Source organism: Hemicordylus capensis, chromosome 7 (genome assembly GCF_027244095.1).
Source record: "Hemicordylus capensis ecotype Gifberg chromosome 7, rHemCap1.1.pri, whole genome shotgun sequence".
Lineage (NCBI taxonomy): Eukaryota > Metazoa > Chordata > Lepidosauria > Squamata > Cordylidae > Hemicordylus > Hemicordylus capensis.
The window spans coordinates 35,107,250-35,133,189 of record NC_069663.1 but is presented as its reverse complement, the minus strand read 5'-3'; the positions used below and the strand labels follow the sequence as shown (position 1 = coordinate 35,133,189).

Sequence of the window (25,940 nt, the reverse complement as noted above, 5' to 3'; positions counted from 1 at the left end):
CTGTTATTGAGCAGGTGGTTTCAAAGAACCCACCCACCTCAGGTCCACCCCTCCCTATTTTCTTCATTATCTCCCTTCCTCCAAGGGACCACCGGGGAAAGGGGTGTACACAGGCCCCCTCTCCCTAGCTATGTCCTTCGTTCAGGGAGTGTCATCTTGGAGGGTGGAGTTGCTTACTGCAGAGAAGAGGCTGGATTTCTTTGTTTGGAGGGTTTCTACTTTATCTTTTGACCAAAAAGTACTCAAGGCAGATTACACGGAATTGCAGTAATAATAATTAGCACACATATGCTAACTTGGCAAAGAGGTACCTTTTAATGTGGTGATTCTCTTTATTTAGTAGGGGGAGAGTAACTGGCCCTCTCCACCCTCAGCACAGTATCTCCAGTGACTGTTGCTGGTGTCTGTCTTATGTTTCTTTTTAGATTGTGAGCCCTTTGGGGACAGGGATCCATCTTATCTTATTTATTTATTATTTCTCTGTGTAAACTGCCCTGGGCCATTTTTGGAAGGGTGGTATAGAAATCAAATAAATAAATAAATAAAATATAGACACACAAAATGAACAGCACTTTGTCCTTTCCCCATTGAGATCTGCAGTCCCATGGCAACAGACAGGTGGAGCAGACTGTAGTTTTCTGGTCGAGAGGAGAAAAGCAAGCTCCCAGTTCCTTCCCTGGCAATGGTTGTAACCTGGTGGGTCTTCCACTTGCCACAATGTTTTCCTAGGAGGCAGAGAATGTAGCCTCCAGTGGTCCTTGGGGACCCTTCACCTTCTAGCCAATGGCATGCTAGTTTTCTTGACGGGCTAGTTTTCTGCCTGCAGGGAATTTTCATGTGGAGCATTATTCTACCACTTCATTCTGATGCCTGCAGAGACTTGCCATGGATCCACACTGATGAGCATGAGTCTGCAAGGAAAAAGAGGAGGAAAGACGCAAATTGAAAACAGTGGCAAACCATGCCGGGACCAATTTTGACCTTAATTTTAGAACTAATGCAAGTCAAACTGGGAAGTGGGGCAGAGTGAACCCGAAAGTGAGCAGGAACTGGAAGGGGCCCTTGAAGGTGGTCATTACCCATAGACGTCTCCTGCCTCTGGGAGCTTGCAGGAGAGTGAGTTGGTGGTCTTGGGATTCCTTGCTTGCAGAATGGAAACCTTCCGTCTTGGAGCTAGTCTTGTCTAGCTCTCTTGTGGCTTGCTCTCCCCTGGATTTTGTCCTGGGCAGGCTCAGAAGATGCCAATAGACCAGCTCCCTCCCTCCCTCCCTCCCTCCCTCCCTCCTCTGTCTGCCTCCAAGGCCCCTTCCACAGCCTGGGATGCAGCAGGAAGATGCGTCTCCCTGTTGTAGATTGTGTGGCAACAAAAGTAAAGGCGCTTATTCTCTTGTGGGATTATTAATATGAAAGTCTTCTTTCCATAATCATAAAAATGCACAGAGAAAAATGGATTTTTTTAAAAAAAGAAGAAGAAAGAAAAACCAATCAATATTTCAAAGGCCACAAATGGTTTGAAATGAAGCAAGTTAATTAATCGCAGTGTGTTGGAACTCTGCTGCGTTAGCGGCTCTGTTTCATGCCGCACAGACTGCCTCCTATCCAAGACCCACTTTCCACGCAGAGATGTCAGGCTTCATTTAGCTTTAATTTCCAGTGAGCTTTAAAATGGAAATGGGCATTTGGAAAAAGAAAAGAAAAAAAACCCCAACCAAAATCCAAAGCGCTTTCCCACCCCTTTCGAGTCGCCTCTGTCCAAGCAAGAGGCCAGACGGGGCCCTGGGGGTGGCAGGCAACAGACATGGGGTGGGTGGGATGTCTTATAAAAGCAGTGCCGAATGGAAGCCTGCTGCTGCTGCTTTCATTGCTGCCTTGCCATTCTGTTTCATGCCCCTGATTGGATTTCCGAATGAGACTTTTGTTTAAAATCAAGCCACTGGTGCGCGAGCAAAGATGGGTCTCTGCCAAGCACAGGCGGCTGTTAGGCTCCTTTGGAATTAATGCCCCTTTAATTGGCAAACATTGTTCGGCTCCACCACGTTCTGATATAACCAGCAAAGTACACCTTTGCAGTTCACGGGTGTCTGACTGCTGTCAGACTTTGAGTCGCCTCCTTTGTGCCTCTTCACCCCACCCACCACCCACTTTGTGTTTCAAGCAAAATGTAAGATACTGTTGACCATAAATGGCATGTAAAATTGCCAGTTCAGAGCCAGGGCTTTAGAGCTTGTTGGCCTCTGTAAGCCGATCCAAAAATATTGCACTGCCTGGCTAGGAGGCGATTTGGGGCCATTTAAGAAGGCATAAAGGGAAGCCAGGGGGGCACCAAACCAGAGGAAAGATCTGGTCAGCACTCATCTTTATGAGCCTCCTAGGCCAAGGGCCTCCTTAGTAAACAAGTTTTAATTGAGGAGATAAATGCAAATTTTCTACAGCACCCTTGTAGGAGCTAACATTCTTCCAAGAAGCAACCCCGGGGTCTCTAAAAGCCACCTGTTCTGGAGGAGGCAGCCATAGGATTTCTTCATGGTTTTAAAAACCACACTTTTCTGCATTGAAGTGCAGTTGTTAGGGGGACTTTCTTCTTGCTCCATCGAGATGGATGCAAATACGCTAAAGAAGATTCAGCAAACAGCTATAACTATGATACATCATCTCGGAATCAAACGACTATGGCCGTTTTGAGCTCTCCAGCTGTTTACGGATGGCGGCCTTAACGAAGGCCTTAAAGCAAATGCATGAAAGCAGAGGCTTCTTCATTGGTCGAGGCTCCTATCTATCCAGATGTATTATCTCGAACCATCCACATTACATTGTTTCCTTCAAGGCGCGTCTGTGTTAGCGCCTCTGACTGTACCAACTGTGCGTTTTCTCTAAAGATTCAGTCTACCTGACTCCAGACCCCTCTTTTATTCCTAAAGCCAACTCTACGTTTCACAGATCTTGGGACAACTACCTTTCTCCTTTCTGTCCACATCCAGTGCATCCTAAAGAGCGACCGTGGCCTAAACTGTACATACAGCATGCTCTATGCACTTACATCTCCTTCCACAAGTCGGATTCCTTACTGTCTCTTTTTTGCCTGCTACCATGGGACAAATGGTACCTAAATTAATCATGCACCTCTCTGGCGTCTGAAGTGCAACCTCTGCCTATGCCATTCCATGTCACGGCTCATTCCACCAGCACAGCAGCCACATCGGCGTCCTTTTCCACCAACGTTTCCTTCGAAGAAATCTGTAAAACAGCTGCATACGTGGAACACTCTGTCCAAATCTGGCATTACAGACTTGACACATTCACTTGGTCCTAAGCTGCCTTTGGATGGCGACTTTTGCAACAGGGACTGCTGACACATTAAACCTATCCTTACTCACCTGGTTAGTAAGCTGTGGTATATTCCACAGTGGGTGGTTAAGTGTAGAACTCTCTGCATCTCTCTGCATCGCAACTTCTCTCAGCTGTTATCTGGCCTGTCTTCCTCTGCTTTGAGTACTTTGCCTCAGTGGGAGTATTTCTTTACTCAGCTTTACAACAGAACTGAAGAGGGACCACCTCACACAGGGTCTTAAAGGTTCCCTTCATTTGAATAGTCTTGCCTCTAGAGCATGTGGGAGGAGATAACCCACAATGGGCTCCCTCCATTACACCTGCAAGAAGGAACCTTCATGATGAGTACCAATGTTTCATTTTGTACCCCTGGAGCTTTTTCAGGTGGCGACTTTACCACGACTTTACTTTGGGAGGGTGGGTGTGCGTCTACATATTAGCCAGATTTACCCCCGAAGTTTGTGGGATATTCCATAGAGCACTTCACACAAAATTTGGGTTTTTTCCCTCCATATTGGAAGCTAGGCCAATTTATGTCTGGGGTAAAAAAAATACTCTTTTTGCATTGCAGTATCAGTTATGTGCCAAACTCGCAGTAAAGCCTCACAGTAAACTTGCAGTAAAGCTGGCTGTCTGAAAGCTCCAGGTGGATCTGAAAGTATCCACTAATATCAAAGGGGGCAAACCACTTGGGAGCAGGTAAAGTTTTAACCAAAAGTTAAATGTTAAAGCTACTTTTAACCAAAATTAAACGCCCCCAGAGACAGAAGTTTGGGGCGGTATACTAAATCCAAATTTTCGTTTCCACCTTTTATTCTGGCTTCAAGTTTATTTTTATTCTTTATTCAAGTCTAAAAACTGCATTGAGAGTGAATTTGGCAATTTGAAAGATTGCTCTTTAAAAGTTGGGTTGCACAATCTCCAGAGGGGAAAAGTTGAAATACTTTTGTGGTCCAGCTGACCTTTGCAGATAACCTTTGCAGTGATTTTTAAAACAACTTTTACACTTCTCATTTGGCATTGATTGATTGCAGTTATATCTTGTGGAAACCCGGGGACTCCCAGCAATGCACGGGTGATATTTAACGACGGCCTGGTGTTCTCCAGCTCCATCATATACAAGTGCCGGGAAGGATATTACTCTACAGGTGTGCTCAGCAGACATTGCACTGTCAATGGGACCTGGACGGGGACCACTCCAGAGTGTACAGGTGAGTTGCCCAAGAGGAGGTGCTTCTCTCTTCAGCAAAGTGATGATAGGGAGTAGAAGAACTTAACACCTTTGCTGGATCTGCTCAGGTCCTGTGCTGTAACCACAGCTAACCAGTAGCACCGCACAAGCTTCCAGTTCAAGATAATTAATCAAACAATTATTTCAATTTGGGTGCCCTTAGCTCAGTGCAGGGGGTACAGACAGAGGGCAAGTTTGAGCAGCAACTCCAGACATAAATTGAGGTGTGGGGCCAGAGGAAAGACACAATTGGAGTGGGGCAAATGTTGTGATGGGGGAGTTCAATAAAATGCAGGGGGGGGGACAAATGCTGAGGCGAGATAAGCACCTCAGCTCAGTTTCTGAGCCCTGTGGCATGCTTTTAAAAAAATAATTAAAAACTAAAATTGGAGAATCACTTCACTCTTACACCTGAAAAAGGTATGCTATGCACACCACCACATCACTTGCCTGCCTTCAGAGGAGTCCACCCTTGGGGTTTCTGTGTGATTCACTGTGCGGGCAGGTCATTTGACATTTCTGCATCAGGAATGGCTGAACAAGCCAATCAGGTATGAAGCAGAGATGCAGCAGAATTACTCACCCCCAGAAGATGCTGATTGGAATGAACCAAGGGTAGAACCAGTGACTCGAGCAGGGTCACCACAGGCAACCTCGTCTGCCGGTGGGTACTTTTGGCTCCTAGAGATCTTTCATTATTTAATTACATTGATTTCTCATGGGGCACAAATGCTTGCCCCAGCACACAAGCTTGAGGACTGGGCCAACAGCTCTTCCCTCCTCTCCCCATCCATTCACCCACTGCCTACGATATGGGAATGACAAGATTGCTGATTTTTATTTATGATTTTTATGTATTCACTGACTTTCTCTTTTAACGGAAAGGCAGTTTTTGCAGCTTTGCTTTTGAAAAATGCTGGGAGTTGAACTGCAGCATCTTTCCCCCTCTCCAACCTACAGTGATAAATTGTGGGGACCCCGGGGTGCCAGCCAACGGCCTTCGGTTGGGCAGCGACTTTACCTACAACAAGACAGTCGTGTTTCAGTGCATGCCGGGTTACACAATGGAGCTGGACAGAGCCTCTTCTTTGACTTGCACTAAGGACCGGACCTGGAATGGCACAAAGCCCGTCTGCAAAGGTGAGGCCACCTTGGTTGTTTGGCACCTGCAGGAATTACTTTTCAGAAATGTCATCTTCCAACAAACGCAAGGCAAGGCTTGCTTAAGAAATTTGGATTACAGCAGGTGGATGCTGGCAGCTGTTTCCCAAAGTGGGGTAACTTATGATGGGAAAAGGTTCGAAAAAGGGCAACCAATATGATCAAAGAGCTGGATCTAGTCTTGGCAGGGAGGAGAGGGTCAGAAATGTGGGTTACCCCTGCTTAACTGAACAGAGAAGCACCTTTTAAAAGTGGTGATTCTCCTTATTGAGCAGGGAAAGAGCATTTGGCCCTCTCCATTTCCTGCACAACATCCCTCCAGTGGCTGTTGCTGGGGTCTATCTTAAGTTCCTTTTTTAGATGGTGAGCCCTTTGGGGGCAGGGAGCCTATCTATCTATCTATTTATTTATTTATTTATTTATTTATTTTCATTGATATGTAAAATGGATTGGGAACCTTAGTTGAAAAGCGATATATAAATGGCCACCGTTTTCGTATACGATTACAGCAAGTTGCCGGAATTTCAGCATTATTGCTTGGGCTGTTGTGGGATCAGAACCCCTTCCACTTTGTAGAGGGGCTGACCAAAGCGTCGGGGAAGTTTGAGAGGAGAACAGCAACAGTCCTAGATCAGGAAGCATGAGAAGAGCAATGGGCGGGAATGGCAAACACGCTGCCAGAATACAACGGGGAAGGTCTGGTCCATTCTGTTTGGAGAAGAGAGCCCAAAAGCCCTGATAGTGGCTGTTAACATTTAGGTTAGCTAAACTGAACCTCTGTGTTCAGAGGCAGTACAGTTGGTACCATGGAAGTACCATGGTTGAGAGTAATCAGCAGTTGCCTGCTTGCAAGAGGGATCTGGCTGTCCATCGTTGGGAACACTCTTAATAGCTAAGGATGCTTCTTCTGTAGAAACTGTTCCCTAGAGGATACTGGCTCCATGGCTTTTGATGACTGTGTTAGAGGTTGTTGATTTTTACCCACAATAGGTAAAACAGCAGAGCACTAAGGAATGAGCACACACTCAGAGTAGGTAGCAGAGGATGGTTTGGACATTGCAGCTGTTTAGAGAAAACACATGGAGATCCTTGTGTGACTAAACACTAAACATGTATTGGTTAAATACACTTAGATAGGAAAGACCTATCTCTAATCTAAAGGACTACATAGTGGATAGGTAAGGAGAGAGAGAGAGAGATGTCTCCATCTGCTCTCTAGGAGGAAAGGAAGGATTGTGGCTCAGCACAGAAAGTGCTGCAGAGTCAGTTCAGGGGTCATAGAGTAGGGACAGATAGGGAGACCCTGACTCACTGTCTCTACTCCCAATGCCCCTAGTGGTCATTAGGACAGTTGGTGCAAAAGGTCGATGCACTGGAAGTTCATCTCCAACAGACTGGTGGCTGCTAGCTGCAGGGATTTGTGACAAATTCCACCTGCTGGATGGGCACTAGGAAGAAGCAGCCTAGCATTGCAGTGTACTCACAGAAGTAGCTTTCTGGCTTCACCCTGGCTATGTGTGGGGACATAGCAAAGGAGGAAGAAGCAGGTGTGGTCTGCATTGGCCTTGTCCTCAGAACACAGCAAGCAGGACAGAGCAAAATGGAGCTTTCTAAAACACACAAACACCTGATTTCATTAATCTTTGCTTTCTCCAGTAGAGACAAGCTTGTCTCTGAAGTCATTGGCCAGCAGCAGAGACACTTGTACTTTTCTGCTTATGGGCTTGCACAGAAAGGGCTTATAGGGGGCATAATCCATCTCCACAAGTGTCTCAGGCTCCTAGATCTGGCGCTGAGCTTAGAAGTATGTCTTACAGACATATTAGGAGGTGTTAGAGCTTTGCCGTGCTGAAATGGCAGTTGAGATGTGCTTAGGTAATGATCAGCCAGATTTATAATGGCTTTTCATCTTTGTATCCTTAGCTTGCCCCACACTTTGTCACTGTTGGAAATAAGCTCCATTGATCTCAGTAGGATGTATTATTTTGAAGTTAGGGTCCATTGCAAACATGAAAACAGCATTATTCTCTGATCCTAAAGGGCTTAACTAGAAGCCTGAGCCAGTTCTGCTGGTTTGCACACGCATATGTTTATCACTTGACAACAGCAGCATCCAGTGATGCAGGATCCAGCCTGTTGGAACGGGTCATCAGAAGCCTAAAGCCATGGGAAGAATATCCAACCTGCAGTGCTTTGCAAAAGATTCGTTTGCCAGTCATCCACTGTAGAATTGTAGAAAAAGTGTAGTGTAGAAAAGTGACATATGTGTCTGAGTGAATCAGTCCAGCACCAAGATATTGAGGCTATTCTCACGGTCATACAAAATTGGGCTAAGGGAGCCTAGCCCGATTTTGTGTGCCCATAAGAACCACCGGATTCGCAGCCGAGCCCGCTCTCACGAAAGCAGTTCACCCGCTAAAGCAACCCTCCCCTAAGCCCGGGTTAGCAGAGTGAGTGTGAGCTAACCCGGGCTTTTCGATCATGAGTTGCCGTGGCAACTCACAAGTAGACCCCTGACCGGGAGGCTGAAAAACAGCCTCCCGGCTCGGGGGGTCTCTCCAGCATGCCCTGCACGCTCGCACAGGGCATGCTGGGGCTTCCGGGGGCTACGTGGCCCCCCGATCCTCCCATCCCCCGCCGGCTCCGTAACAAAGCTGGCAGTCATGTGGGTGGCCAATTTGGCCTCCCAGAGCAAACTGACTGCTCGACTGCGGCTCAGTCTGCTCTTCCTGCAAACCCCATCCAGGCTCTTCTCACCTCATTAAGTTTTATTTATTTATTTATTACATTTCTATGCCACCCTATCCAAAGGCTCTGGGTGGTGTGCAGCAACAAAAACAAACCACCAACCGTTTAAAATAGCTTAAAACAATAATTTTTTTGAAAAAACACACCATGTTTAAAAACAGTGTAAAACCATTTAAAGCCAGTTAACAACATTTAAGAACCATTAAAAAACCTTGGAAAGCCAGACTGAACAAATACATTTTCGGGGCTCTCTTGAAGGTGAACAATGAGCTCGAACGATGGATTTCTGCCGGGAAGGCATTCCACAGCCAAGGAGCTGCTGCAGAGAAGGCCCAGTTCTGAGTCGCCACCAGGCGTACGGGTGGTAACTGAGGATGGACCTCTCCAGATGACCGGGCGTGGGGGCGGGGTGCCAAAGGAGGCACCGCTGCCTCTCCTTACCAGAGCTCCGTTTGCTCCTCTCTTTCCCATCCCTCCTCATCCCAGCATAATGAGAGCTGCACTGTCTGCAGGCTGGCCATTGATCGGATAGAGTTTGCTATAGTGCTTGAGTGAAGTAATGCGGATATTGGGGGTGGTCCCTATATGGCAGCCGGGAGTGGAAGGTGTATTGAGTGGACTTCCCTATTGCTGCTAAAACTAAGCCCATAAGTATTTGGAGTTTGGTTCACTCCAAAACTCCAAGAGGGGTTCATGGATTTCTCGGGGGGCAGTGGGGGGTGACTAATCATGAAATGGTTATGATTAGCCCAGTACCACCAATTTAGTTGTAAGTGACAGCTTGTAGTGCAGAAGAGTTTGTGTCTGTGCGGGCAAACCACCACCCAGTTAGGAGAAATGATATAATTCTGACCCCTTCTCGCCCAATTGAGAATTGGGATCTGTTGTTTTATGTTACTAGTGTAAGTATGGCCAATAAAAACAGGAGAATATACTGATAGAACGGATTAATGTTTGTGCATGTATCAGGCAGCAAATTCTAGAATGGGCCAGGAGCATTTTCAGATGGCAGCTTTACGGTGACTTTACTTTGGGAGGGAGGCTGTGTGTCCACATATCGGCCAGATGTACCCCAAAGTCCATGCAATATTTCAGAGAGCACGTCACACACGATTCAGATTCCCCCCTCTGTATTGGAACCTAGCCTGATTTATGTCTGGGGTAAAAAAAAAACCAACAACTCTCTTTTTGCTTCGGAGTATCCATTATGCTCTGAACTTACAGTAAAGCCTTGCGGTAAACCTGCTCTCGGAAAAGCTTCCAGGTAATGTATAGGGCAATGGGGATAAATGTGAAACTGAGGTTAATGTTACTGTTGCAATGGTTATTCCATTAAAGCTGGTGATTGTGACTTGAACGCCATAGTTGTTCAGGGTTCATAGGGGTATTAGGCTGATAATGCATGCTAGTTTAACAACTGTTTATACATGTTCTGTGTCTCAATTAGGTTTTTGTGGTGTGTGGTTGTTATGATTTGTAACAGAAGGATTAAGAAGCAGGTCCAGAATACACTACTTTCCAGTGGGTTCCAGGACCCTCCTGGGAAATCATGGGAGGCAAGATGTCTCCAGGCCTCTCCAGGCCACTTAAGGCTCCAATACATTAAGAGAATGTGTTGGAGTTGGATTAGGACTGGGGTTTAGGATTGTTGCGGAGATCAGGGTTCAGATCCCCACTGAGCTATGAGGCTCATGGAGTGATCTTGGACGAGTCACCATCTCCCACCCATCCTTGTGAGGATAATCTAGGCAGGGAGGAAGAACCTGTATGCTACCTAGAGCTCTTGAGAGAAAGAATGGCATGTAAATGTAATACATTATAACAGACTAAAAATATTACTGGAAACAAGATGAGAGCACACTAGGCCTCCCCTTGTCTGCTTTGAGGTCTCTGACACCACATGGGGCCCATAATGGATCCTTGCCCCTCAGCAGTAAGAGTAGAGTAGAGCCCCGGATGAACATGCAGAAAGTCTCCGGCTCATTCCCTGGAAGCATCCCCAGGTAGGGCTAGGAAAAGCTTCTCACTCTGAAACCCTGGAATGCCAGACATTGGTCCATGCAGCCAGAATGGAGGACACCATCCACTCCAGGCAAGGGTGTATGAAGCGGTCTCATACTGGCCCATTGGTCTATGTATTTCCTCCAGTGGCCCACATCCAGGGCAGTGTTGTGGACATGTGATGCCGCACTGTGTGCCCTTCAAAGGCAGCGTTATGGCCATGCAAACTGCATGGAGAACTGGTGTTGTGGTACCAAGCATGAATTGTCCACTTTGCTAAGCAGGGTCTGCTCTGATTTGCATTTGAATAGGAGACTCCATGTATGAGCACTGGAAGATATTCCCATCAGGGGCTGGGGCTGCTCTGGGAAGAGCACCTGCATGCTTGTGTGCAGAAGGTTCCAGGTTCCCTTCCTGGCAGCATCTCCAAGATAAGGCTGAGAGAAGCTCCTGCCTGTAACCTTGGAGAAGCCTCTGCCCGTCTGGGTAGCCGATGCTGAGCTAGATGGACCAAGGGCCTGACTCAGTATAAGGCCGCTTCCTACGTTTCACTGCTGCAAGTTTCCCCATTGCCCCAAATGGTTGCACAACTGCCCCTTTTGCACAGCCCCAACATTTCCTTGGAAGGGCACACCACAGCAGCCCCACAGCATAGCATTGCGTTCTGCTCACCCCCAGACTGAGGATGCCTTTCCCTTTCTCTCTTTGCCTAGCTATTGTCTGCAAAGCTCCTCAAGTCGTCCCCAACGGGAAAGTGGTGGGGTCCGATTTCAGCTGGGGATCAAGCGTGAGCTACACCTGCCTGGAAGGCTACCAGCTCTCCCTGCCTGCCGTCCTGACCTGCGAGGGGAACGGAACGTGGAGTGGAGACCTCCCCCAGTGCTTCCGTAAGCAAGCCACTCTGGCCGCTCTGTAGAGGAAATCAGCTTGGGGGTGGGTGAAATACGTTACACTTCTCCCCTTGGGGCCTCTGGTACCAGAGGTGGTCTAAATTGGACAAAAGGCCAGGGGAGAGTCCTGATGCTTCTGGCATCTCAGAGGGGTCAGGAGAAAGTGTGAGCTTTCTCAAGCTGCTAGCTCAAAGATTCCTCAGCCCACCCTGCATCCTCAGATGTTGTTGGACTACCCTCCCAGCCACAGTGGCCAAAGGGATAATGGGAATTGTAGTTCAACAGCATCTAGGGACTCAAGGCCAGAAACCTCTGTGCTAAACAGGTACCAAGACCCAGTAAGCAGGAGAGGAAATACTGGGCGAATGCGGTTAGGGAATATCGTCCCCTCCAAGCTCTTGCTTAATTTATGTCCCCCACCCTTCCCTTTCCCCCAATGGTGAAATGGTCCAATGTGGGCCATGCTCAAAGTGGCCAACCCTAACAGCGCACCCTCCTCCTTCTTTCCTCTGGGAGAAACATGGTGTGATACTTCCTGAGTCCTTTTCAGAAACCCATCTTCTTTCATTTAGACTGCACTAGAGGAGCTAAGCTTCGTTTGCAGACCTGGCCCACCCTTAGATGCTAAACTCCTCTCCCGAGGCGGCAGCAAGCCACTGAAGAAGCTGTGGGTGTCTCGGTTCAGACAGAGCTTGTCTGGCAGAGACCCTGCACGCAGTTCTGGTTAAACAACCCAGCTGGTTAGTTCAGGCTTCAAGGTGGCATCATTTTTCCTCCCTCCCTCCGCCCCCATTGAGCAGTTGGCAGCTGTACAACAGCTATTAAAAGATGCGAAAAAGCAGCTTCCGTGCTGCGCACCTCACCTCACCTGTTGTAGAGTGAACAGGTTTTACCGTTTAACATGGTGCCACATGGTGTTTTGCCATCGTGCAATTGAGGATCCATTCTTAAATTTAAGCAAAAGCAAGAGAGTGAAAAATAAAAGCTCGCCTTCTGTTTTCCTTCACCCTGTTTGCCAGGAGATGGAGTGGGGAGGTGGAAATTAATTAAACAATAATTGAGAACAAGACCAAAGTGCACAGAAAGAAGCCAGGGTTCCCCTTCTGCCTGCTGCGAGTTTTCCTTGGAAAATCCAGCATTTGATCCAGCCAGGGGTAGGAGTCAGCAGACTAGCATAATAGAATTGGCCTTCACTGGGGTGACCTGCCTGTTTTTTTTGCAGCTGTTTTCTGCGGGGATCCGGGGATCCCAGCTCAAGGAAGGCGTGAAGACAGAGGGTTCTCCTACCGCTCTTCTGTCTCGTACTCCTGCTCACCCCCCTTGGTGCTGGTAGGGTCGGCTCGGAGGTTCTGCCAATCTGATGGAACGTGGAGTGGGACGCAGCCCAGCTGCATAGGTAAAAAGGCTGGGGCCATACTGTGCCAGGCTGAACCTTGTGAGTGGGTGCTCAGCCAGTTCGATGCACAACGTCAGCTCCTCTCCGTTTTCAATCAGGGGAGATTATTGCCTGTATGCCCTGCTTTTCAGCTTATATTGACTCCCAAAGTGGCTTGCATTTGCAATCCACACCAAGCTAATGTGGGCGGGGCGGGGGGGGACTTAGGCCTGGGTGGTTGGTCATGCAGTCTGGCTTCCTGGCTCGCCCATCCGGGGGGGGGGGGGCAGAGGGAGCCGGAGTGGGATTCAGGGGCTGGCAAAGCTTTAGAGATCCTGCCGCTCTTTCCTGTTCCTTCACTTTGCCATGTTTTGTCTGTCCTTCCCTTTAGACTCCACACTCACCACATGTGTAGACCCCGGTGTGCCTCTTTTTGGGATGCAGAACAACTCCCAAGGTTATCAGGTAATAACGCTTCCAATCCATCGTATCGTACTGTGTCTTTTTAACCCCTTGTTTTATTGTTGTTGTCTTCAGTAGCGGCTCGTCCTAAGTGGGTGGGGGGGGCACCACTGGAGACAGTTCAGGTGGCTCTTCTCTCTCCTGTGCTGCCACAGGCTGGCCTTTCTTCAGGTAGAGCTGTGGGCAACGCAGCCCTCGAGCGGGGCAGGAGGGAGAGGAGCCACTCGAGCAGCTGCCGCTACTGGTTGTCTTCTCTTTTTCTAATCCATTTTTCTAATCCATTTTTTCGAATGCATCTGCCTGTCCATCTAATCTGTAATCCTCCCCATTCCTGGACCAATTGCCGTGTAATACTTCACAGGCATCAGATGATTCCCATGACCAGATAGAAGTGCAAATGTGTTGCATGAAGAGGTCATGCCCCATCCTTTCCCTTTGGTGGCTCCTTGAATAATCTTCACTCTTCATAGGAGCAGAGCTGTGGATGGCTTCTTTCCTCCACTACCAGTTCTCTGAAATGCAAAGGGCGGCCTGCCAATTCTCATTGCTAATTGGAAAGGTCAGGGTTCTGGGGCCCATGGAAAAGTGATGTAGCTTCTTCAGGCTTGACAGGAAGACATTTTCATTTACTACCTGTGGCATCACAGGAGGCTGTGCTGTATCCTTCTCCTGCAACGGCCAGACATGAATGTTCGCAAGCAGATGAACGATATTGTGCTGTGAGCACGGATGCCACATGTATCCCTTTTGGCACTCTTGAAGAGCAGTACAGTAGCTAACCACAAAGAATAAGAATGTATGGGTAAATGATCAATGCAGAAAGTAAAAGATTACTCTGTGAGCAGGGTTCCATCTAACAGGGATTCCCAGATGTTGTTGACTACAACTCCCAGAATCCCCAAGCAAAAGCCGTTGTAGATGGGGATTCTGGGAGTTGTAGTCAACAACATCTGGGAATCCCTGTAGGAGGGAACACTGTTTGTGAGCCTCCCAGAGAACAATTCTTATAGGGCAACCAACAAAGTTGTTGTTGTTGTTGTTGAACATGCCCTCCCAGCCCCCAGGAGAATTCAAAACGAAGAACTGCTGCTTGATTACGGAAAGGTGGAGCAAGAAACAGCAAGGCATATCTTTCTTTTTAAAAAAGAAAAAGGGGATTCATTTTCAATCACTTCCCTATTAATTATTTAAAGCATGCTTTTGGGGGGATTACAGAAGTACATTCAGCTGGCTGGTGTAGCTTTGCAATGGGAAGCCTGTCTGTGTGTGTGTATGTGTGTGTGTGTGACACAATCTTCTGAACCAGGGTGAGGATGTAAAAAAGCACACCGACTTATCAGAAACTATACATCTACTGTATCTGTGGTACTGAACAGAAGTTCTGACCCCACCCCCAACTTCACCACCCTGTTTTCAGGCTGCATAGCTGGAGGGGTCTCTTCCTTGATGATTTGAGAGAAAGGCACTGCCATGGCCTCAACCAGCCCCGTGATCTTAAGAAAGTTTCACCTCTGCCACCAAGTAGACTTTTGTATTTTTTTTTTGGCCGTGTCTACTAAAACAGACTTCCAAATCTCTGTTTCCTTCAAAGATAGGTAGGATGGAAAGGCTTCTAAGCGTGTGGTGCGGAAAACAGACAAAGGCTACAATTGGTTAAATTCAAAAAATTGTGACAGTAGTTCTTTTGGAAATTTTAGTACAAAGAAAAAAACAGCCAAATGAGCATAAGGAACAAATAAAATATGAGAAAAACACATCCAAATTAACCTGCACCGAATACTGTGCTCTAATTCAGAGTCCTTACCAGCAGTCTTCCTATAATCACTTCTAGTCAGCTGCTGCTGAGAGCCTGACTTTCTCAGTCTCAGGTCTTGCTCTTTCTACCCGGTTCTGGTGGTTCAGTTCCAGGCTGATCCTTCAGCTGCTTTGAGAGTGATTCAGTTCTTCAGAGAGTTTCAGCTCAACTTTCCCAGTGATTCCTCAGCTCTAATTTCAGCAGCTCTTCTCAGCTCTTCTCTCCTGGCTCTCCAAGACTCCAGCTTCCACTCCAACTAGAACTTGCACTCTTTGAACTCCTTCACTTGAACTAACTTTCTGCTGCAGGCAAGCCTCAGTTTATTCTCACCTTTTTACCTGAAAAGTTTCTAAACAAAATAATCCAAACCATTAGTTTCCTCCATTATTTTAAAACAGATCCAGTCAAATCAAACCCCTCCAAAATTTAATCAGTACAACTCTTTTCCTTCCCAAACAAAACTGTAGAACAAGAGTTGTGAACTTTTGACCCCTGCACAATTTGGGTTTTTTTAAAAACCACAGAACATAGGGAGTAAGCAAATACACATTCAATTCAGAAATCTGTATTGAGGGAGGTCCAGGCCTCATTCCTTCACAGGCACAAACAGGGGCAAAGTATTCACCCTACTTATGGCCAGCTGCATTTATGGTTTTTGCTATTACTCAGTACTGCTCTCTCAGTGTGTCCTACCCAGAATATATCAGAGTGAGGGCAGAAGGCATTCTTTAGTCCTTTAGTCCTCACTCTGATTTAGCTTCATGACAAATCATGATTTGGTCATGGAGTCAAGTAAGAATTATTCCTGTCCTCAAGCAGGCATCTTCCAGTAGCACTAAGGAAGTTGCAACAGGGAATGTAAATACTACCGCCACCAAACAGGTAATACCAAATGAGTGGCAGAGGCTTCCGAAAAAGCTGAGTGGGGAGCACAGCATTGTGAAATTGCCTCCCCTCCCAGGTTCAAGCTGAAAATGTTCTCAAAACAACTTTCAGCTCTATGCACCATTTCTTTCTACTATCCTTGCTACGCTGCTTTTAGCTCCAATTCTGGCAGGAGAGTGTGACCTGCATGTCAAATTCTAGGAACGCTAACTGATCGTTGATGCCCATGAATAAATCTCCTTTCACTATTAGGCAGTCCAAAATTTTCCAGAGAGATAGCCATCTCTTCACATGGTGTTGGGGTCCCCTTTTAGGGGGTGTCCCACGCCCCCCCAGCTAGCCTGGGCAGGCTGACTCTCGGCCCTTTAAACAATACTTGCCAATTAACAGAGACAAGCAGGAGATTCTTTTCTTTATTCAGCTGAGCAAAGCAAACCCGGCGTCCCCTCTCACAATCATGCAAGAAGTGGCGCGTGTCAAAGAAGTTTACAGACGCTTTTATACCCTTGAGTAAACAAACTCCCCTTATTTCCCCTTCCCCCATATATGGTTATCCCCCTTTGCAAAGCAATTCTATTGGCTATTTCAAACAAGTGGTTTTCCTATATATTATCATACACATTTCGTAAGGGTGTCCTTTGCAAGGCCCCCAACTCTCTGTCCCTTCCTTGAGGTTTCTAAACTTAAGCAATTTGCAATTGTCAGCAACTGTCTGGCCAACTGTTTGTTTGTGATTAGAAGAATCCCCTTCTCTGACCTTTTCTCAATTTAGCAAACTGTTTCTCTGTCTCTGTGTTCTAATAGTTGCAAGCAGATTTTACAGAAGCAAAGATGGCACTGGTTAGGCTAACTTAGCTTTTCACAGACCCCTTCAATGGCATAACAGACTACCATGGCTATAACACTATGTATGCAAGAGTTAGACCTTCGTTTTAATCCTCACAGGAGCTGGATAACCAAATCCTGCTTAAGTTGCCCGTGCATATCTCAGCCTTAATGTGGTTCTTGGATCTCAGTAACCCAGGGTCTACCTGCAAATGAAGAGGTTCATCCCTCTTTCTCTCCAAAAGCACCTTCCTTGCCACAATGGATCACAGGAAAGGATTAATAATACATTTCTGTAGGCATTTGAGCATAAGGTGGTTCTTTTCCCCCTGCAAAGCTGCTAATTTGTCACTCTTAATCCTAGGCTTCAGTGTATTAATTCTGGGTTTCCCTGTTAATCTTGCAATACAATGAATGGTACTCGAGTAAGCTCTGATGACATGAGTGCAGCTATAACGTGATAGTGGAGGTGCATTGTGTAGGAGACAATGGGAGGAAGGTTTTTAAAACAGGAGGACTTTAAAAACATTTTATTGAATCAGAAGACCCTTATCCAGGGGTGTAGCTAAAATTGAGCGGATGGGTTCAAAGAATCCCCCCGGCAAGCTCCTGAGGGTCCTCCAGCTCCACCCTTCCCTATTTTCTTCATTATCTGCCTCACTCCAAGGGGCCCCCAGGGATAGGGGCGAATATGGGCCCCTTCTACCCTAGTGACACCCCTGCCCTTATCCATGTTATGTTTGGTCCTAAAAGTATTTCATAGACATGCACATAAGAACATCAATCAATCGGTTTTTATTATAGCCATTGGCCAGCTAAGAGATAAAAATCAGAATAACAAATATAACTAATATACACAAATAGTGACTGATAATTACACACAATAAAACAGTATACAAGCATCCAGGATAGATTACTTTAAGAACAGTAAAACAACTCCTAAAATTGAGACCTTAATCTCATAGCAATACAAAAAAAATTGGCCACCACTTTTGTGATCTCACAGCTTGTATCCGCAAGGCAATATGGTGAATAAAAAAGCTCACACCTTCCAGGAAATCTAACTAACAGGGGGGAAATAAGTTCTTCTCTAACACCTTGATACAAAGAGCAATATAACAAAACATGGCTAACAGTTTCCAGGAGGCCAGAACCACAAGGGCAGAAAACCGTAGCTGAAGAATCCTTAGTGAACCTCCTTTCCAAAAGAGAGGAGGGCAGCACATTTAAGCGAGCCTGAGCAAACGCCACCCGAAACTTGGAGAAGTGAAGCGTTGTTAGATAATTTGCACCTCTATCTCCCGGGGGGGGGGGATCCCAAAGTGTAGGGGAGAGCAGGTCCTGTTAGCCAAAGACGCAAGTTCCTGATGTTCAATATCATGCAACCGTAGAAATAGTATTTTCTTCACCTTATTATTCTCCAGAGTAAGTAGTTCAGAAGGAGAGAGTCCCAGCTGCATTATTTTGTTGTTTACATAAGATAGCCAGGGGTTTGGATAAGAGTCCAACCATAAGTAACAGGAAAAAGGAAATTCCCGAATCTCTAAACAGAGTTTAATCCATCTAGCAAAAGTAGATTCCCAAGCTTTACAGGCTATAGAAAAAGACCCAGATTCCAGGCAAAGAACGGAATATGGCACGCACCTAGGCACTGCAAAGGTTGCTCTTAGGAGAGACTGTACTCTCTCCAATTCAGTTGTTACCCCCTGTATCCATAATGAGGCGCCAAAAAGTAATTGAGCCACAATCTTAGCCCAAAATACCTGGAGTGTCATAGATATATACTGGCCTCCTTTAGAATAGCAGAAGTGCAAAAAGGCACTAAGAGTTTTATGGGCTATATTGATGGAGGACAGCCTGTGGGTATTCCAGTTAAGATTATATTGGGGGGAAATGCCTAAATATTTATATTTGTAAACCTACTCAATACAGTTCTGGTTTACTACCCATTTGTATACTTTTCTGGATTTAGAAAAAACCAGGACCAACACATAAGAACATAAGAGTCCTGCTGGACGAGCACATCTGATGTGGGTTAACTCCTCCCATGTGCTCCAGAGGCAGGACTATGTAAATTAGGAGATGTTTTAAGAGCCGGCATCCCGCTTCCCACACTGGCCAACTAGAGGCCTCTGGGAAGCCCACAAGTTTCCATGCCCTATCTCCCACCATGGCTCTCCTGGAACTGGTATTCAAAGGCAGACTGCCTTTACTACTATTACAAAGCGGTTTACGAGGAGGAGGAGCAGGAGGAGGAGGAAGGGATTATCCGTCCCCAAAGTGCTCACTCTAAAAAGAATCTCAAGAGAGACCAGCAGCAACTCCCGGAGGGATGCTGTGCTGGTCTGGATAGGGCCAGTTACTTCTTTTAGAGCCCCTGGTGGCGCAGTGGTAAAACTGCTGCCCTGTAACCAGAAGGTTACAAGTTCAGTCCTGACCAGGGGCTCAAGGTTGACTCAGCCTTCCATCCTTCCGAGGTCGGTAAAATGAGTACCCAGAATGTTGGGGGCAATATGCTAAAATCATTGTAAACCGCTTAGAGAGCTTCGGCTATAGAGCGGTATATAAATGTAAGTGCTATTGCTATTGCTATTGCTTCTTCTGTAGAACATAAAGTAACCACCACTTGAAAAGGTGGTGCCTCTGAACACAGAGTTTCCATTGAGTCTTCATGGGCATTAGCTGTTGACGGAGTGCTTCCTTCCCCATGATTTAGTCCCCTTTCAAAGCTGTTTAAACCCATGACCATCACTACATCCTGCACCATGGGATGCCGAGTAAGCACCAATGGATTCCGCACATCAAATTTCTATTGTGTGAAGAAATCCTTTCTTTTCTCAGTCCTAAATCCACTGCCAATCAGAAGATTTAGGAGTTGTTTTGTTTGTTTTGCTATATTTCTATAGCACCCCATCTGTCTGCTCTGGGCGGTTCGTTTATGAGAAGAAGGAGGTAAAATGACTCTTTCCCTGAATCCTCAATCTGGGATTCAGGGAAAGCTTCAGCTCTGAAAAGTCTTCACAACTTCTACTTTAAAGCATCAGCTCCTCATTTCCCTTTCCAACAGGTCGGGAGCATCGTCTTCTTCAAGTGTTATGAAGGATATCTCTTGCAAGGATCCACCACAAGGACCTGCCTCTTGAACCTGACGTGGAGCGGAGTCCAGCCAGATTGCATCCGTGAGTTTGGTGGCCTGAGGCTAAGTGGGAGGTCTCTCGGCTGGCTTTTGTAGTGCACCCTGAATGAATATCCTGGGGACTGGGGCTGTGCAGTGAAGCAAGTCACCAAACCGGACTTTGGATTTTGAACCTGCTGCCCAAAGCATGCCAGTTCTGATGGTCTGAAGGGGCGGGGTATAAATATTTTAAATAAATCCATACATAATAAACTATCCAAGGAGCAGGTGGGCAGGCCAAGTGGATAAGAGGAGGCTGGCCCATCTGAGAGCAGCTCATAAGAAGAGCCCTGCTGAATCAGGCCCAAGAAGGCCCATCTAGTCCAGCATCCTGTTTTACACAGTGGCCCACCAGATGCCTCTGGGAAGCCCACAAGCAAGAGGTGAGGGCATGCCCTCTCTCCTGTTGTTGCTCCCCTGCAACTGGTATCCAGAGCCATCCTGCCTCTGAGGCCGGAGGTGGCCCACATCCAGCAAACTAGTAGCCATTGATAGACCTGTCTTCCATGAATTTGTGTAAGCCCCTTTTAAAGCCGGCCAGGTTGGTGGCCCTCACCACATCCCCTGGCAAATAATTCCATTGATTAAGCTGTAATGGAGTGAGAAGGTGCCCCAACCAAAAAGCCAGGCCAGAGTCATCAGCTGTACATCCAGGTGGGCCCCGGCTGGCCTCTTGAGTCGCCTGACCTGTGCTGAGCTAGCTATTGCACCATCAGCATGGTGGTGCTGAAATACTGAAGGGATCGGCTCCCTCCTCTGGCTGGCAAGCGACACACAGTGACACGGGGAATAAGACATCTACTAGCATCTCCAGTTCAAGACTCCCTGGCATTTTACAACAGGCAACTCTCATTGACTGGTCTCGACAGAGTTGCGGAATCTGCCTTGCCTTAGGTTTTGCACGGTTGATGTGGGTGGGTTTTTCAGGGTGCTCTCGTCGTTGTCCTTCCAGCGCACAACTGCAAGGAACCAGAGACCCCATCCCATGCCAATGTGGGTGCTCTGGACCTGCCTTCCTTGGGATACACCTTGATCTACTCTTGCCAGAATGGCTTCTACCTCACTGGAGGATCGGAACACAGGACCTGTAAAGCAGATGGCAGCTGGACCGGAAAGCCACCCATTTGCCTTGGTAAGCATGCCGGGATGAGGTGGAATCTTGTTCTTGGCCTTCCATGCTTTTTGAAATCATGATTGTTTCCGTCTACATCCCTCTTTTTCACTATTCCAAGGACTGAAGGCAGTTTACATTTGAAACATTTTCTCTGCTCCAGCAGCTTATAAGAAAAGCAGAATTGTTGCCTTTTAGCCCAGCATCCTGCCTCCAACCGAGCTCAGCAAGAATCCTCTGAGAAGCCCAGGAGCTGGGCGTAAAGGCCCCTTCACTTTTTGTTTGTACCCGATATTCAGAGGTACCTTATATGCTTTTGAACATGGGGGTTCCATTTTGCAACCGCAGATAATAGCCATTGGTAAACATATAAAGTGGCTTTCTTTTTAAAAACAACAACATCTCAGCTAGTGGCCATTGCTCCATCTTCTGATGGCCAGTTTCATAACTTAATTGTGCACTGTGTAAAGAAGTGCTTCCTTTTGTCTGTTCTGAATCTCTTGTCAACCAAAATTCATTGGCCGACACCCCACACGTTCAACTATATTTCTCTATGCCTTCTCTCATAAGGAAGATGCTGCTACCTCAGCCGAAGGACTGTCTGTCTCCCTCCCTCCTCTTACTGCACTCACACCGTGAGGCTGTTCTCACGAGCAGGCATGGCCAGGCTAACCCAGGCTTGGCTGCCCGTGAAAACTGCTGTGAAGCATGTGGCTCCCAGAGGCACCTTGATGGCAAACCTGCCTAGGAAGCCCACCTCTTAAATGAGGTTAAGGAAGCACTCACTCCCGTTGACCTGACCATCTGTTAGCGCTGGCTGCTTTCAGCCAGTGCAGCAACACTGACGGGTGCCTGCCCGTCCCTGGGGGCATCCCCACTAGGGATGTGCAGGAACCTGTTTGGAGGCCCTTCTACGGGCCTCCAAACTGGTTTGAAGGTGGGGGGGGAACCTATTAAGGGCGGGGGAGGGTGCTCTTACCCCTCCTGCTGCATTTTCACCGCTGGCGCTGCACTGGAAAAGGGTCCGGTGGGGCAGCAGCATACCTCCCTGCTGCCCCATTGCCTCGTTGGACCGGAAGTACCCAGCATGCGCCCGACATGTGTATGTGCACCGGGAACTTCTGTTCACTTGCGGTCCAACAAGGCAACAGGGCGGCAGGGAAGTACGCAGCCGCCCCACCGGACCCTTTTAAAGTGCAGCGCCAGCAGGAGAAACGTGGTGGGAGGGGTATGAGCCCCCCTCCACCTTCAAGCCACCCCGTCAATTCCATGCACATCCCTAATCCCCACAATGCACCACTCACTGACTCTGTGCATTGTGGGATTTCCGAGGCTTGGGACTATAAATCTGCATGGAGCATGGCTGTTGGTGTGGGAGTGTGGACCACACTCCCACCAGGAAAACAACAATCATCTGCAGGGAAGCAAGGTTTGGGAGGGCTTCCTTCTGACCGCCCACCTGGTAGGTCGTGTGAATGGCCCCAGTGTTTTCTTTTTGTTCCAGAAATAGCTGCTAGGCCAGACCAACCCCTATTTCATCCCTGCATCAAAACTGCATTTATGTTTCAGCGATCACATGTTAACTCCTTCGGTTGCTTTGCTTTGCTTATCTTTTTCAGCGGATATCCGACCCAGCGGGAGACCAGTGGGCACTGCCCGAGACCCTCCCCTTCCCAAGGTGTCAGGTATGGCTCTTGTTTGTTAACCTTAGGACCCAATTTAGAAAATCAAATACAACCAGAATATAAAAATTGCCCCAGAGCCCCCCAAATTAACGGGTTTCTGTGCACAAAATATTTGGCAGAGCCGAGAAATTTCATCCACTCCCCACTTTTTGTTTTAAATGATTGCTTTGGAAGTGTTTTGCCTGTTTAGGAAGCATTTCCCTCCCTCTGAGTTGATTTGATGTGATAGTTTATGTTGTCATTGCCTAGCCAAATTGGAGTGGCAATGTGGAAACACCCTGATATCCTTCCTTTTACATAATCCTTGATTTATGCAAATTGGAGGGATGAGCTGGGATCAACCATGTGACTGATTCAAGAAGCCTGGCCTCCACTCTTAAGTGGCTTTCTTTACACTCAGTGATATCATCACATAGTCAAATCTATGTTAGCTACATAGTATCATGATGTCACCCATTCATTATTAGTTCCCCATTTGGCTAGGAATATGCGCGTTTATTTCTAATTGATTGATTGTTTTGATTGATTGATTTTCTTTTTACATTTATATCCCGCTCTTCCTCCAAGGAGCTCAGAGCAGTGTACATGCTTATTTTTATCCTCACAACAACCCTGTGAGGTAGGTTAGGCTGAGAGATACATAACTGGCCCAGAGTCACCCAGTAAGTTTCATGGCTGAATGGGGATTCAAACGTAGGTCTCCCAGATGTTGATTAGTCCCCGATGTTGACTAATCCAGGAAGAAAAAGCAGCTGAGATGGGGTGTGTGTGTTTGTGTGTGTGTGCTGAAAAGAAGAAATGGCATATAAGAGAAACAATGGCAGCAAATTTTTAAAAATTGAATATTCTCACAATTAAGTCATGTTTTGAAAATATCAATCCACCTCCAAAGCCTTACTTTCAACCCACAAAGGGAGAACATTCTGTGCAACTCTAATGAAAACTCTTCTAAGATGTGTTCTAACAAAATAATAAAATTTCAGTTGCAGCATTTGGTTGACCAATTGGTTGTCTCCATTTATTAACTGGGCAGCAGATCTTTAATAAATGGTTAGTTATTTTTTAATAGGAGTGCTTGCAAATGCAGGGTGACAAGCACTTCCTTTCAAGCTCTCTCACACAGGAGGAAATGCCATTACCCTGGACGGTGCTGGTTGTGAGTGGTGATGTGTCATCTAAAATTAAAGAACGAATGCTACTTTCCCCAGAATAATTGTTTCATTCATGTGCACATTTAGGTAGACTTAATTGGCTGACTAATTGGTTAAAACTCTGTCACTTAATGGACTAAGATTTCTGTAATCAAGTGGCAGCCCTAAATTAAGCAAGATAAATTTACAGATAAAGGTGTGTTGAATTACCAGACCAGCCTCTGCCTGGTCTGAACCAGGACTGAACCGTCTTTTGAGGCCCTAACCCTTGGATATCCAAGTGACAGAAAGTTGAGGTATAAATGTCTTTAAACAAATCCTTTACATTACATATGTGCATATAAGCTATGATAATCAGTAAGCCATCATTTTAAAAAACAAACAAAAATAAGCAGGCAGAAGATTTCAGGCGCAGCTAATATTCAGCAACCCAAATGGAAATGCTGGCTGATCTAAAAATGGTCTCAACCTTGATAATGAGAGAGAGGGTGGGGCGAGGGGAGGGAGAGATTGGTCTGAGCAGACTTCTTTAGAAGGCAGTTCTATAGTCTGCCCTGCTCCTCTGCAGGTTGAATAACAGGAGAAGAGGCAACAAGAGGCTTCAGACAGACAGCTGAAGGAAACAGGAAGCAACATAGACATTCATTGGGCTGGTTCAGGTGTCACACAGAGCCACAGTTAAAGCCTGGCTCCATGTGGCTTCTCTGAGCCTGGGGAGTAGGTGCTCCTCCCTCCCCCTCCAATGAATTCCACTTCTGATTTAGCTTAGAAACAAACCAAGTTTGGCATGATGTCCCAACCAAGAGATCTTGATTTAATCTAACCAAGTTCTTTGGAATAAACCAAGATCTGAGCCCAAGGCTTGGGGGATACCACACAGAGAGGTGGGTCTCACAATCAGTGAGACCTGCTTTGTCCAGGTTTGTGGGGAGATCATTCGTGTGGGTGGCCGATCCGGCCGTGCGGGGCGGCAGCCCTGGGCGGCCGGATTGGCCACCCACATGACTGCCGGCTCCGTGATGGAGCCAGCGGGGGCTGGGAGGATCAGGGGCCGCGTGGCCCCTGGAAGCTCCAGTATGCCCTTCGCGAACGTGCAGGGCATACTGGAGAGACCCTCGAGCCGGGAGGCTGCTTTTAAGCCTCCCGGTTCGGGCTCTTCTCGTGAGCTCATGATCCAAAAAAATGGGTTTGCAGAGCGCTCGCTCCACATACCCAGTTTAAGGGGCGGGTTATTTGAGCGGGTTACCCGCTCAGGAACCCCCGGGCTCGCAGCCGAGCCCGGTGGTTCACACGGACTGCAAAAAACGGGCTAGGCTCCCTTAGCCCAATTTTTGCAGTCCGTGTGAATAGCCTCAGACTCAAGCTTCAGTGATCTCACTGTAAGAGGATAAGTTAAAGAACCACACCCATCCATCCCTGAACCGTATCCTGGGATCCTAACTCTTATCTGCCCCACATGCAAATGACTTGTAATGCATTCCTCCACAGAATGTCTTAGATGTACATTTCCTAGCAAAGAGTCAAGCAAGTACCGAATTCTTCATCCCTGTGGAAATGATATGAGAGATTTAAAAGCTATATCATAATTAAAGAGACTTAAAAGCTACTTAATTATTTTCCCTCCCCAGAGACTCTGAGTTCAGGGCGAAAGAGCTGAATTCTTTAACACCCTTTGTACCAAATGATATTCCCCAGAATCCTTTGAGGGGCACTATGACAGCTTTAACTGGTATAAAACCAACATATGTTTGTAGCGAGGGTATGCCATTAAGGTGTATAAACCAATGCTGGGCAGTTTTGGATAACTCTTTCCTTCCTTCCTTCCTTCCTTCCTTCCTTCCTTACCATTCGGTCACCAATGTCCTTCCTTCCCTCTTCTGCCTTGTATTGTTTCCAGTTCCCATGGATGTTTTTGCAAAGAACTCCTTTTGGAAAGGCTCTTATGAGTACATGGGCAAGAAGCAGCCAGCTATGCTCTCTGTCACCAGCTTTGACCCACTTACTAGCAAAGTCAACGCCACCTTGATAGACCACAGCGGTGTGGAGCTGCAGGTTTCAGGTAAAGCGGCCAGCCCCCTCAGCTTCTGAAAACCAGCATAATCATTGCTAATGTACTAC

At 46.9% G+C, this 25,940-nt stretch overlaps 1 protein-coding gene and 1 long non-coding RNA gene across 9 annotated transcripts in view; one reads left to right on the top strand and one right to left on the bottom strand.

Moving 5' to 3' along the window:
- Positions 1-25,940, top strand: part of CSMD2 (CUB and Sushi multiple domains 2) — a 684,208-nt gene that overhangs the window by 642,053 nt on the left and 16,215 nt on the right. For 7 of the 8 annotated variants that reach the window (XM_053267555.1, XM_053267553.1, XM_053267554.1 and 4 more), the window contains 9 exons: positions 4,362-4,538; positions 5,519-5,698; positions 11,182-11,355; positions 12,581-12,754; positions 13,125-13,198; positions 19,768-19,879; positions 20,828-21,007; positions 22,606-22,671; positions 25,720-25,881. In XM_053267555.1, the coding sequence (XP_053123530.1) occupies positions 4,362-4,538; positions 5,519-5,698; positions 11,182-11,355; positions 12,581-12,754; positions 13,125-13,198; positions 19,768-19,879; positions 20,828-21,007; positions 22,606-22,671; positions 25,720-25,881 (1,299 nt within the window). Of the gene's footprint in view, positions 1-4,361; positions 4,539-5,518; positions 5,699-11,181; positions 11,402-12,580; positions 12,755-13,124; positions 13,199-19,767; positions 19,880-20,827; positions 21,008-22,605; positions 22,672-25,719; positions 25,882-25,940 lie in introns of those variants that run through there. The other variant, XM_053267556.1, reaches the window with a different exon arrangement.
- The window catches only part of LOC128332799 (uncharacterized), an 88,105-nt gene continuing 77,013 nt past the window's right edge, over positions 14,849-25,940 (bottom strand). Inside the window, exon 3 of the long non-coding RNA XR_008310762.1 lies at positions 14,849-15,339. This is a non-coding gene — a long non-coding RNA (uncharacterized LOC128332799). The remainder of the gene's footprint in view (positions 15,340-25,940) is intronic.